The sequence below is a fragment of the Cynara cardunculus genome (assembly GCF_001531365.2).
Source record: "Cynara cardunculus var. scolymus isolate 2C chromosome LG 10, CcrdV1, whole genome shotgun sequence".
NCBI classification, from domain to species: domain Eukaryota; kingdom Viridiplantae; phylum Streptophyta; class Magnoliopsida; order Asterales; family Asteraceae; genus Cynara; species Cynara cardunculus.
This window is the reverse complement of record NC_037537.1, coordinates 25,799,603-25,812,802: the sequence shown is the minus strand read 5'-3', so window position 1 is coordinate 25,812,802 and position 13,200 is coordinate 25,799,603. Positions and strand designations below refer to the sequence as shown.

The 13,200-nt window shown below is 34.8% G+C and overlaps 1 protein-coding gene across 5 annotated transcripts; it reads right to left on the bottom strand.

The window, feature by feature from the left end:
• Window positions 1-3,621: 3,621 nt before the first annotated feature.
• On the bottom strand, window positions 3,622-11,948 carry LOC112519021 (serine/threonine-protein kinase AFC1). 5 transcript variants are annotated; one of them, XM_025126915.1, is made up of 13 exons: window positions 11,727-11,938; window positions 11,394-11,407; window positions 10,558-10,699; window positions 9,233-9,259; window positions 8,954-9,107; window positions 8,822-8,870; window positions 8,592-8,706; window positions 8,284-8,375; window positions 7,753-7,909; window positions 7,605-7,669; window positions 6,444-6,541; window positions 6,256-6,361; window positions 3,622-4,041 (listed from the first exon to the last, which is right to left on the bottom strand). In XM_025126915.1, exons 1-13 carry the CDS (start codon window positions 11,860-11,862, stop codon window positions 3,883-3,885), a joined length of 1,314 nt encoding a protein of 437 aa, XP_024982683.1. In that variant the 5' UTR covers window positions 11,863-11,938; the 3' UTR covers window positions 3,622-3,882. The 5 variants fall into 5 exon arrangements, with proteins under 5 accessions (XP_024982683.1, XP_024982679.1, XP_024982681.1 ...); XM_025126911.1 differs by lacking the exon at window positions 11,394-11,407 and having other exon boundaries at window positions 10,558-10,729; window positions 11,752-11,948; XM_025126912.1 differs by lacking the exons at window positions 3,622-4,041; window positions 11,394-11,407 and adding an exon at window positions 5,072-5,192 and having other exon boundaries at window positions 10,558-10,729; window positions 11,752-11,948.
• Between the last annotated feature and the right edge of the window lie 1,252 nt (window positions 11,949-13,200).

Sequence of the window (13,200 nt, the reverse complement as noted above, 5' to 3'; positions counted from 1 at the left end):
GGGGGGGGGGGGGTCCTTCACCTGCAGAATATATGTATTGTATATAAAACTAATATTAAATATTATATAATATCATCTAAATAAAAATAAAGCAGAAAAATACAAAGAAATAGGTGAAAGGACTAAGATGCTCCTTTACTTAACGGATTAATCTAACCGAGTTAATAACAACGGTCAATTCTCAAAACAAAATGTAAACAGTAGGGACGATTACTGTAGTTATTGAAGTCTAGGGATCACTTTTAAATATTCATGTAAACCACAGGGTCCAAAATTGTAAATTACTCTTATAATTATTATATCATGATGATTATCTTTTTCTTATTAAAGAAATCTTGAAAACAAATTTTCTTTCATATTATTTAATGTAAAAAAAGCATTATTTTATTAAAAGGAAATATTTTTTTTGGATAAATATATTCCATAAACATATCAATATATAAAATTATTGATCATAATTAAAAATATATATAAATAAATAGATTTTATCCCCACAAAATTGTAATTTCTTAAATATTAATTTAAAAAAAATAAAAATAAAATTAAGTTTAATTATTTTATATCGTGAATTATATGATTTAAGAAAAAACACATGAATTACTATTTTTTTTCCCTTTGATTAAAAAAATAAAGGTAAAAAACAAAAAACCCCATAATGGCGATCAAATAATATTTTAATGCCAATATAATAAAATATTAATAAAAATATATAATTACGGGTGTGGTCGTGGGTCCCGTTTCCCACGTGGGGCGATGAATTTGATTGGTTAAAATGGATTAGCGAGATTTTTAGGTAAGCAAACCCTATCCACGTGGCTCCAGCCCACGTGAAGTTGGACCCACAAAGTCAGTAAAAACCCAAACCCGAATTCGTAAAAGTGGTTTATGCCCGAATCACGGGCAACCAATCGGTTCGGTTTTCTATCTCATGCCCGGTTTGTCCCGATGGAGAAAATACATGTGTTTATTTAAAAGTATTTAATAATAAATTAATGAAATTAAAAGTGGTTTAGGAAATCTGTTGAAAATGCTCTAAGAGAATATTCAACAAATTCATCAAAAACAAATAAATAAAAAGTCAATTTCCAATAAAAATTTCGTTCGATCTCTAAAATATTCTCTGTTTTTTAGATTATACAATTAAAATATTCAGTACAATTCATAGAATATTACTTTTTTTCTTTTAAACATTTAAATTCAAACAATCTCATTGATAATATGCCTGAATGAATAAAAATCAGTAATCAGTTTTGAGAAAATCTCTAAATTTGAAGAATTTTATTTTCTCTCTCATACATTCTTCATTTTGAAAAAGGTTTAGGAAAGTCTATTGAAAGAAAGGTCCCTAAAATCTCTATTTTGAAGAATCTATTAGAGATACTCTAATAAATTCACCAAAGGGTTTTTGACCTAACGGTATATGAGTCATTGACATCTTAGAAGGTCAATGGTTCAAACCTCACCAAAAGTGAGAAAGGTGTATGGTTTATTTATTTTATTAACCGTATATAAATATTATATACTTTAAAAAAAATTCATCTTCCCATAAATTTATAAAAATTCTTTTCTATTTTATCATTTTTTTCCTCGTTTTTTAAATTTACGTTACCCACATGAACCAAACAGCTTCTACAAAACCATCAACGCTTTTTAACTTTTCGAGATTTTAGAAAGAGTAAATTACATTCTTGGTCCTTGTGGTTTGCACTAAATAACACTTTCTATCCTTAAAATTAAATTACTTCATTTTCTTACTTTATATTAAAAAAAATTAAAAAAACAGTTTCATACTTTTTATTCTATTAAAATGGTGTTTTTTTTAATAATGGCTGATTTTAACTTAAAAAATACCCTAAGAAACACTAAACAAACATCTTTATTATCATAGGATTTTATTAAGCATAATAAATATAATGTGTAATTAATTATTATAATAGAATTTAATGATATATAGTTTTCAATTTATGTCATTAAAACTTGTTAAAATTAGAGATTTCGTATGTTGGTTATATAGGGTTCATGGATTTGGTTAGGTATGGCAACGGGATGGGGACGGGGCGGGTTTTGTAATCCCCGGTATCTGGCCCTTGTTTTTAGTAATATCCTCAGGCTCTGGGTCCTGGTAGGTACGGGGATTAACATCTTGTCATCGGTCAAACTTTAGTCAAACCCCATAAAGAGTATCCTTTAGTTTGGGTCCATTGGGGGATCCCCGACTCCAGGACCCGTTTAGCGGTGAATCCCCGTCCTCGTTCGGGTTAGGTGAGTCGAGTTCCCCATCGGGTCGGGGCAAATCACTATCCTTAGATTTGCCAAACGAAATAATTATATCTAAAGTCTATGTGGTTTCACTTTTGTTGCGTGTTGGATCCTTTGCTATAAATCTACCAACGGTCATTCCGTTAAATCAAGGAAGTTTTTGTCGTTTTACGTTTTTATTTTATTTCTATTTAAATAATAATAAATTTATATCAAAAAACTATCCATTAAAACATATATATTTTAGTCTTTATACTCATTCTCACTTTAATTCTTTTAAGAAATTAAAAACTATATATCTAAATAAATAATTCATTATCCAACATAAACTAAAAGGATTAGAAAAACCTAAATGACGTGATAACTACGACTTAAAACACAAGTCCACTCGACAGTACATAACAAATCCTCATTGCACTAATCCTATATAACAAAAAACGATTAGAACCAGCTCCAACCCATCTTCACAATCCTTGCACAGTGAGCGTCTAGAATATTGTTTGGATCTGAATGTTCATCTTCGACAGTTACGCTCAATTTAATCCTTGCACAATGAGCATCTAGAATATTGTTTGGATCTGAATGTTCATCTTCGACAGTTATGCAAAATTTTATGTTCTTACGTACCTTCAAACTCATCATCTTAGCTTGACCTATTAACGAAATGATAATATCAGATAAAATTTAATTCCCCCCCCCCCCCCCCTTTTATTTGCATCAAGAAAACTACACCCATAGCAAGGTTTCAAAACCTCAATCACTTGGTGTTTAGTTATGTCATATCCTTATCTTATTCCACAAAAAGAAAACATTTTTCCGTCACATCCAATCGTACCCGTCCTTGTCTTATGTCATGTTAAATACGTAACAGTGAATTTTACCTTGTCTCACAAACATGGAAGAATGAGTTCCAACTTTTCAAAGTCAAGTCCCATGTACAAAACTTAGGACATTTTTCGTTAACAACTTAACGAGCTTAATAAGACTCGTAGCTTTGTCAATCTGCCATACATGATAGTTTAGTAATGGTTTAATGGTATAGAAAATGGTTTATTTCATCAGCTTCCAGAGGAGCTTTATACTGAAAACCACTTTCTTTCTTTTTTCAAAACTACTCTTACCAATTAAATGACAATCTCCTTCCATCTATGAAAAAGTTCTCCCATACAAAAACTTTTCAATCTATACAGACAAATTAATCCACACAAACAACTTTATCCATACATAACTTAATAGAAAACAATCCCACCCTCTTTTAAGTTTTTATATGTTTCAAGGGTCATATTTTCAAATCCTCTATAACCACTTTTCCACTTGTAAATTAAATACAAAACCAAACCCAAAAAGCACAAAAACAAGACATTTTCGGAATCAAAAATCATTCGAATCATGACGACAAGCTTTGTGGAGACTTGACCCACGATGTAGAAAACCAATATACATCAAACATTCAAACAAGCAAACACAAAGCAAGAAAAAACACAAGCAAACGTATAATTTCGCGCAAAACCGTCATCAAAAGCTTCAATTTTTATGGGACGACTTTTCTATTAACTTTTTTTTTCTTTCATAGCACAGAAGAGACTCGCTACCCTCACGAGGAGGGTGGGTCGAATTTTCCGATTACAAAGGGTACCCACATCGTCTAATATCTCTTGTGAAGAAAGGATGCCGTAAAGCTTCCCGAGCTTTCAGTCGCTCTGATGGGTCAAACCGTAACAGCCCCTGCAAAAGATCGATCAGGGCTCCGGCAGAGTGATCCACATGCTGCATTACCAGGTTCTGCATTCGGAAAGAAAATGTTTTAGAAAGATACAGGGTTCTAGAAATGTGTGATTGTTATACTTTTTATTAATAAAATGACAAATTTCACATTAATAAACTATTAAAAAGGTACGGCCAAGGTTTTAAAATGTGGAATTGGGCCTCGAGGCGTTTTCCCTCAACAAGGAGGCGTAAGCCTCGAGGCAGTCCAAGGCGTAAGCCCTGGGTGGAAAAATATGTATATATACTATACATATATATACATATATATATACAAGAGTCTCAATCAAATACAAACCATATAAATCAATCCCAACTGGTCATCTGGTCCAACGAATATCCGGTTTCATGAATATATTGATTGTTTCTTAATATAAACCGTTGATCTTAATCAATGAACTTTCATCATTTCCATAAACATTGGTTTGCAGGTTTGTAACATTTAGAAGTTTTGCATTTGATTTGCCATCACACCTAATATACATATATAGGAGGATCATATGAGAAGTTAAAAATTTTAAGAGAAGGCGAGAGATCTCAATATCATATATGACAACACTCATTTGGTGTGTTGAATCATATTTTGATTAAGCGTCTATGTGATGTCAATGCAACATGTGTTTAATCATATTTGATTAAGCTTGTGTACCATGCGTGTAATCATATATGATATTGGGACTTTATCGCCTTCTTGCAAAATGTTTAGCTTCTCGTTTGAACCTGCCTCTATATATTTATATAATACTAAATTATTAAGAGCGTTGGTTCAGTGGTTCTTAATGAAACCGTGAGATAGACTTGGTCGACAAAATATTAAAAGTACACTTGGTGTGACAAAATAAAACTATAAGTACACATTCAGGCAATTAGGCTTTGACATTTAGTTTTTTAAAAAATAGACACACCATAAAGAGAAAGTATTACTACTGCGATGAAGCTTGTAAAAAAGCCAGAAAAATATCACCAAAGCATATCCTCTGAGGATTATGCCTCGACAACGCCTCACGCCTCACCGAACCGCATCATTGAACCAAGGCGTATGCCTCGTCCAGGGTCCAAGAGGCGCCGTCCCAGGTGCGGCTTTGGGCTGCCTTGTCTCGAGGCGCCCTTTAAGTTGTATGCCTCAAACGATTTTTTGTATGGGGTTCTAGAACCTGCATTACCAGGTTCTGCATCCGAAAGGGGTACATAGTTTCTGAATTATGAAATAATTACAATTTGAATTATAACCATTTTACTCTTCGTAACAGGGTTCTCCGTGTTATAGTTAAGGGTAGAACTGGAAAGTAGATATGAGACTAGAATAAAAATATATGTTTTATGTTGATTGGTTTCTTTTTCAGGCTAGTTAGCTGCTTTACTTACTTTCATACTATTACACTTTTTAATTGAAATGACAACTATACCCTTAATAATACAAGGAGATGAATTTCTCCGTTTCATAATCAAGGGTAGAATTGGAAAATAGAAACTTATTTTTGAAAGTGTACACTTATTTTAGGACAACCTAGAATAGAAATATAGATAGTTACAGATTCATGTTGTAGAGAAACTTTTATGATGATACAAATTTTCGAAAATATAAACTATCCACCGAGTAATCCTATACAGCCAACTTAAACGAGCCCACTACATCATCCCAGAGGTGGGGTCAAGCAGTGGCATATATACAGGCATGTCCTCTACTCCAAAGAGTAAACCTGTCATCTTATACATATTTTGAAAATATAAAATATCCGTTCTCGAAATAATTGAGGTTTAAAGTTCTTTATATTCTATATGTTACAAAACTTGAATGTGATGGCTAGACCTTCATGCATCGTATTGGTATTTGTTACAATATTTAGACAATTAACTTAACCCGATTTCTATTTAGCGCATCATATATATAGGGCTGAATTCTGGTGAGAATGGAAGTTATGGTGAGAAGGGTAAGAAGGGATCTCCACCCTTGGATCAATCCTAATTGAAGATCAACGCTAATGAGATGTACCAGATAGACCGGATTGATTCCCGTATCAAGTGAAATCCATAGGGTGGGGGTGAGAATATGAGATTAAAAGTGATCAAGTGTCCAGATCCCTTCTTATGCTCCTCAACTCCTATTCTTACCCGATTCTTTGTGTGTGTGTATATATATAATTTCTACTTGAAGGAACAATAACGAAAAGATCAACAGAAACACACAGATGGCAAGATTTCAGAAACAGAAATCTATAACGACTTAATTACCTGCAGGCGTGGAAGTTTCCACACAGCCCTCATACTTTCTCTCGAGGTTGCACCTTCAGGCCAATCCAATCGTGCACCCCTTCTAAAATACTTTTCAGACCGACGGCTGCAAAGATTCAGGTTAATGTAAGCGCTTTTGTTGTATCCAAGGAACTAACGGTTTAAGTTTCAATAACATAATATCTTACTCTGCTCGCATAATCATATGCTGAGGAAGTGGCCCTAAAACTCTCTCCATCATTGCAAGATGTTCCAAGTTTTCATGCGTTTGGAACAGAGCCTCACCCTAATTGTGAAGGAACAAATTTGAGCAAACAAATAAGTAAAGGTTTAAAACACATCACACGACACAATAACAGCAACTAGTGCTGCTATATTTTACCAAATAGTCAAGCACTTAAAACAGTGGTCCATTTGGTATGCGGACATAACTGGACTGGACTGGACTGAATAGGACTGGCGAGAGTGAGGTAGGCGGATGAATAATTTGTGGAAGTTTTTAAGGTTTTAGCTTGACACAGGTAGTTTAGTAATTTACAAATCTTGTGTTATCTCCGTAATTTCTGTTCCACCTATTTTGGTAGGACAAAGAACTGCATTTTTGTCCCACTCAATTATGCACTGTCCCAGTTCAATTGTTGTGCCAAACGTGCAAAAAACTTTTTGTTCTGTCCTGTCCAGGGTACCAAACGCATCCATAAGAAACCACTAAAAGAGCAAATAATTGCAAAAGCCGTGATCTTGGAGTGGAAAAGCAGAAAACGGGATGTTCAAAAGTAGTGGTTTCAGTCTCAGATGGTGGCTAAATAGTCTTCCCTCCTATTTCCCATTGGCTGGTTCAAGCCAACCAGAGTCAACATGATCCATGATATAGGATACTTTCACTGTGTTTTTACTTTTTAACCACAAGTTGGATAGAGTATGCAGCATTATGATAGTAAAAGAGGTTTCAAAAGACCAGATACAATGAAAGAACTACAACAGAAATGCAGGACCACCTTCGGCGTCCAGTTTCACCGACCAAACAATAAACATTTAGCAAACACCAGCTTTATGGACTTCCAAACAATATTTTCCAAAAGAATGTTTGTTTTATAAGGGAGTAGCGGTCAGGACTGCATACATCCCAACCCTCCTAGACCTTGCTTTCTAGTGGGATGTACTGGGTTTGTTTGGCTTGGTTAGGGTTCGTTTTATAACCAGTTTCTTGTGTCCAAAGGTAAAAAAAAAATACTATATTTGGCCACTGACATATTATATCTTAAAGAAAATAGGACATTTGCTGTTACTAACGTCAAAAGCAGAAAGAAAAAGGTAAAAGTAACAGAAGGCATCCAATTCAGACTTACGGAACAAAGTTCAATGAGTATGCAACCTACGCTCCACAAATCGCATGGATAGTTCCATCCTAGGCCTGTATGTAACAAAACATGGAACTCAAAATGACACGACTGATATTACTGACAATGATACCACTTGTTAGTAGAAGGCACCTACCCAGTATAACCTCTGGGGCACGGTAATGGCGTGTTGATACAACATAGCTGTGATCCTGGTGCTCAAATGTAGTGCTCCCAAAATCAATGAGCTTAATAGCACTTGTTTTTGGCAAATTCTTGAAGTAAGAACCATCTTTTCCGGATCGTGAAAGAAACTTGATTACAGGATAGTAAAGAGAAACAACAGCAATCAGAATTCGCTTATTGGATCGTGAACAATAAGACAACCATAACATATGTGTCCCTAACATATGAAAAGCTACCAAACTACATAAAACATGCATGTATCCATATGTTGTCTTATAGCGTCACATGTACACATAACCACCTTGTAGAGCAATAATGACGGATAACAAGTGAATGTAGAGGGGTTAATGTGCATATGAAGAGGGTTGTAAGCCATAGGGGAATAAAAATGCAATTAGCAGGGCAAAGCTAATGGAAAACTAACATTGACATCTTGAACACACAGGTACAAATGATAAATAACTCACATTTTTTGTGCACATGAGCATGAAGCATACCATACCTTATAATCTGGCACCTTGATGTACTCCGATGAAACCAGAAGAATGTTTTCTGGTTTTAAATCTGTATGTATAAGGCGAAGATCATGCATAACTGCCAGAAAAAGAGGCAATGCAAATTAGACAACCAGAAGAGAAGATTGTTAATGATCAAACTGGTGACACATGAAAAGAGAAAAAGAACAAAGTTTCAATACTATGGGTGATATGAGTATAAAGATAACAGGAGTACATCAGAAAGACACATCTTGCATGTAAAAGATACAGAAATAAATAACAGAACAAAAGTGGTACAAGTTTTTGCACACACATGCTACAGATTCCAAAAGTTGTCTGCCAAACTCCCGAACAAGATCAATGGGAAATGAACGGTAGTTGTTTTTGCGGAGAAAATCGTATAAGCTTGGACCAAGCTTCTCAAAAACCTGTTAAGACCATTTAAACCCATCCGCAAGTTTTTAACTCACAGGAAATCCAAGCATGACACAGCGTCATTGCCGTTGCAAATTAATCAAATCTCAAGCACCAATAAATACTTACAATACATATATGATTACGATAGTCAAACCAATTCCGTATTTGCACACAACTGCAAAAATAAAACCGCTTACACCAAGATTGCTTTAATTTCTACAACCAACAAGTGAAAAAGAAAAGGAAAAAGACACCTACCGGGAGCCACCAACATCATGTCTGGCAAGCTTCTGTAAAACGTCAATCTCAATCATGGCAGCTTCACGATACTTGCTTATTGAACGAACAATTTTAATTGCTACAGGCTCTTTCTTTTCATTATCCAGGCACTCCAAAACTTGTCCAAAAGTACCTACGTTGATTCATAGTCACTAAAGAAGGTTCATTATGAATCAGGACAGAAAAACAGAACACAGAAACCCTGTTTGTATAAATTATGATAGTCTTGGAGATGCAGAATACTAGACAATAGCTAACCTTCTCCCATTTTGCTCAATATCCTATCTGCAATTGAGAAACAAAACTATGTCAACACGTGATGTGTTGTGCATGCAATAAACCAGAGGAAACCAAAAATCTACATGTATTACCAATTACAAAGATCCTAAGGAATCCCACATAATCAAATTAAACAGGTAAAAAATATTTAGATTAAGCTGCTTAGTCAAACTGAAAATAGCATTTGTAAGCACCAGAAAGATCTTCAAAATACATGTAGGAGCAATTTTATACAAAAGATAACAAGCTACCTTGGTTGAAAGCATCCTTGCAACCATTTGTGCATGATATCATGTGCATACAAGCATTGTACATAAGTACATCAACAAACCCAAGCCTATGGAAACCAATCAGTGAGTATCCAAAATCACAATATGCTAAAGATGAATCGGTAAAGATCACGTCTTCTAGGTATCACATTATACTTGTAGCTAGGTATAAGAGGCCTAGGATAGGAAGGAGGGGGGGTCTGTGAGACGCATGACTTCGGATCACTTGTTATTTTGGTTGCCAGACATCGTCCTTAGGTCATTCAGGGGTTTCGTGCTTTCCGTTATGACTTTATTGTCCTTGTGTGCCGTAATTTTTCTTTTTGTTGTGTATGGTGTTTACCTATTCTACTTTCCTAAGCCCTTCTTTCCAATTCCAAAGTTATCTCAAGCTCTTCTTTAACTCTTCCAAACTTATTTTGTTTTATTTATTTCATTTCTTTACTTTATCTCTTTCATTTCTTTCAAATTCTAAATAAACTTGCAGAATGGCTCGAGCCTCGCACAAAGAATCTTCATAAAATATTTTTCACTAAACCTTTTTGCAGGTCGAGGGTGGTAAGCTTTCCCTCCCCGACCCTGTTCTGTGTGGGATTTATGGGGTTCGTTTGGTTTGGTTTGGTTTGGTTTATAAGAGGTACAGATCAGATTTTGAAGCAGCTCCCTTATCAGTGGCTCATGGACAATGAGGATCGAAATTAAATAACTAATGGTCAAACCAGTCCAGTCAACCTAAAGAATTAACCAAAAAAACACCCTACCGGCATAAGGTCCAATAGGGAACTTCTTTCTGAATCATTTTCCTTCCAACATCTTTTTGCCATAGGCACCCTATACCTCATGGTAGCCAATGGCTTAAAAGAAATGTCAAACTTTCTTAACTCCTGCATCAATGCCAGTCAAAGATGGTGTACTCAGAATGGTTTCCCCTTTACTACATTGAACCACAACTATAAAACAATGACAAACACAATGACCATGATACGGCACCTCAATAGTCAAGCAAGGATTTTTAGGCAGCTGGAGTTTACTTACATCGAGGAGTTATATTCTCTCCTACTGCAAACATGTAGTGGCCTTCTTTGTCGTCCGGTCTCCAGGGCGGGGAACCATTATGAGGTATCCCTTTGTAATATATTGAAGAGTAAGAAAAAATAGGGACTGCCCCGTTTATAAGCTCCTGTCTGCAGTATAAAGCTGGAAGCACCTGAGTAACAAACATGCATTAAAACAATAGAATTGACATCTGAACAACAAGACTTTATAAAATTATAGTTGTAAACTGGTATGAATAAACTAGAAAATATAAGATTACTTAAAAGCTATTCAGATTTTAAGTTTCGTATCTTAAATGGGTATTGCTGTCAGCATTTTATAATCCGCACCTCATCCAACAATGAAAATATACTTTTATCCAAGTCAGATAGGAAGAAAGAAATACATCACTGGACAAAATTAGCTACAGATAAGACTAATTTAATCCTATTGAGGTGCTTACAAAAATATTTCATATGAAAAGTTCGTTGATGAAAGTAATTTGCCACTGTTGATTCAACTGTGACCTCATGCTGCTTTCAGCAATTCAAAACTTTTTATGTACAGATTATGATGTCCTTCATCCATGAATGAGTCTATTCCAAAAAGATAGATACATCTTTCTGTATAGCTGACTCATTGATCCGATATTACATATCTCATGCAGATCCCATAACCATATCATTAACAAGTCAAAATGTTCATATCATTGTTGATTCCAGGAAATCTCTCGCTCAGGCAAAAGCACATCCAAATTCTGAAGTTAATCCCTAAGTTTATAAGCGAAAAACTGTGTCAAAAATAAAAATTGTTTTATTTGAACATATCTGTTGTACAAAATTCCATGAAACTGGATGAGGCCATACATCAGATTTAATTAAGAAATTAAACAGACAAAGAGGGAAAATCATATTGAGCAATTTTTATGTCTTTCTAAATAAAAAGATCTACATATTAATCAGTTACACACATGAAGATCTAAATTTTTTTGGGGGAACCGACAAGATCTCTTTTCAAACAAAAATTCTACAAACAAAAAGCAAAAGGCTGAAGATCAAAACAAGAATAATTCGAATTTCACGGCTTCTTGCATCGTAAAAAGTGATTCTTAAATTGAAACCCCTAACAAACAGAAACAATCAATCAAGACACAATTATTCACCAAAAACATACAAAAACAATAAAAACTTCAACCTTCGGAGGAGCAGGAACAGGAGCAGGCAAGTCCCAAGCCAACCGAGGCCGTTTCCTTGGTCGCTTATCGACATTTTTATGAGGAAATTCCAAGATCCTCTGCGTCTCCATCACGTAACAAGATCTAAAGAATTAAGCTTTGGAAACATATATAGATTCAAATGAAGCAATACAAAATATGATGTGAAAGATCGTCGGATTCTCAGGAACCCTAGACTTAATTGAGAAAGAAAGGTAACAACGGAGATGAGGCAGAAAGTAACCATGGTTAAGTTAATTTCTCACGTCCATGGTTAGTTTTTTACCATGGTTAGGAATTGGCACGTGACGTCTCTCTTTAGCGGCACGTGACGTGACTATCGAGGGTTCTTTTTCGGAGCATTCCGACAGTGAGCCACCATATCCAGTAATTGGGCCTACCCGATAACGAAATTTTGGTTCGTTCATCAAACTCTTATTCAGTTAAATATTTATTGATAAAATTTATCATTATTATTTATTTATCGAGTCAGATTTTGGTCAATCAAAACGGTATCGTATGTAACAATTTACCCGGTAAGCGTTAGTCATGATAAAAGTCGTCGTCCTCACTTACCGGGTAAGACTCTCGTTCCTTGTCTTCACTCTTACCGGATAAAATTATTGATCTTTGTCATATTCATCAGGTAAGGTAACGTGATTTGGTAAGCACTTACCCGAGTAAGGGTTGTTTACCAAATTTTTTATTAAGTAATGTATGGATAAATTTGTCTGTCTGGATAAATGGGCGTTGTTTATTTTTTTTATCTGAACCAACAATCTGAATAACATAAATGACCAATTTACCCTCATGTTAATTATTTGAACATCAAAACAAAAAATCATAAAGAGGCAGAATATGGGGTGTCTCATATAACAAGTAGGCGGTGCTTTAAATAAGGAGTCGGGTATCATTTTTGTGCCTGAACGGGAATAACACACCATTTCTATTTGTGCGATTAAATCATGTTTTATGCGAATAAGCGTAAGTAAACAACTCAAATGAGCTGTGCGAATAAACCAGATAGACCAATAAGCCTAATTAAGCCGCAAGTAAACAACTCATAAACGTGTGGTAAACGGCCCCTTAGATCCTGGCCCATTTATATTAAAATTTTAAGAAAAATCAGATAAACTTTTGGGAAATCGATAAAAAATAGTCAATCTATCAAAGCCCTTTCACTTTTTTTGTCATGTTAAGAACCAATTTCTCATAGACATAGTTTACGCATAAATCTTACGCTTTACGCTTATGATTTGATTTCATCCAAAAAAAAAAAAAACTTTACGTAGAAAAGTAGTTTCTACATAAAATTTCCACTTTTTGCGTAAACTTCAGCAAAAAAAGGTTATATAAAAAACGTTGCGCGGTGAAATGGCCATCAAGTGAATTAGTTTCGGGCATTGGCTATTTTTGTCGACTTCCCTAAA

Excerpts from the sequence above, each read along its gene's own strand:
- LOC112519021 (XM_025126915.1), bottom strand. The coding sequence starts at position 11,862 with ATGGAGACGCAGAGGATCTTGGAATTTCCTCATAAAAATGTCGATAAG. Across the intron at positions 7,910-8,283 it reads TCAAGGTGCCAGATTATAAG|TTTCTTTCACGATCCGGAAA; the intron begins GTATGGTATGCT and ends CCTGTAATCAAG. Across the intron at positions 7,670-7,752 it reads TGCCCCAGAGGTTATACTGG|GCCTAGGATGGAACTATCCA; the intron begins GTAGGTGCCTTC and ends TGTTACATACAG.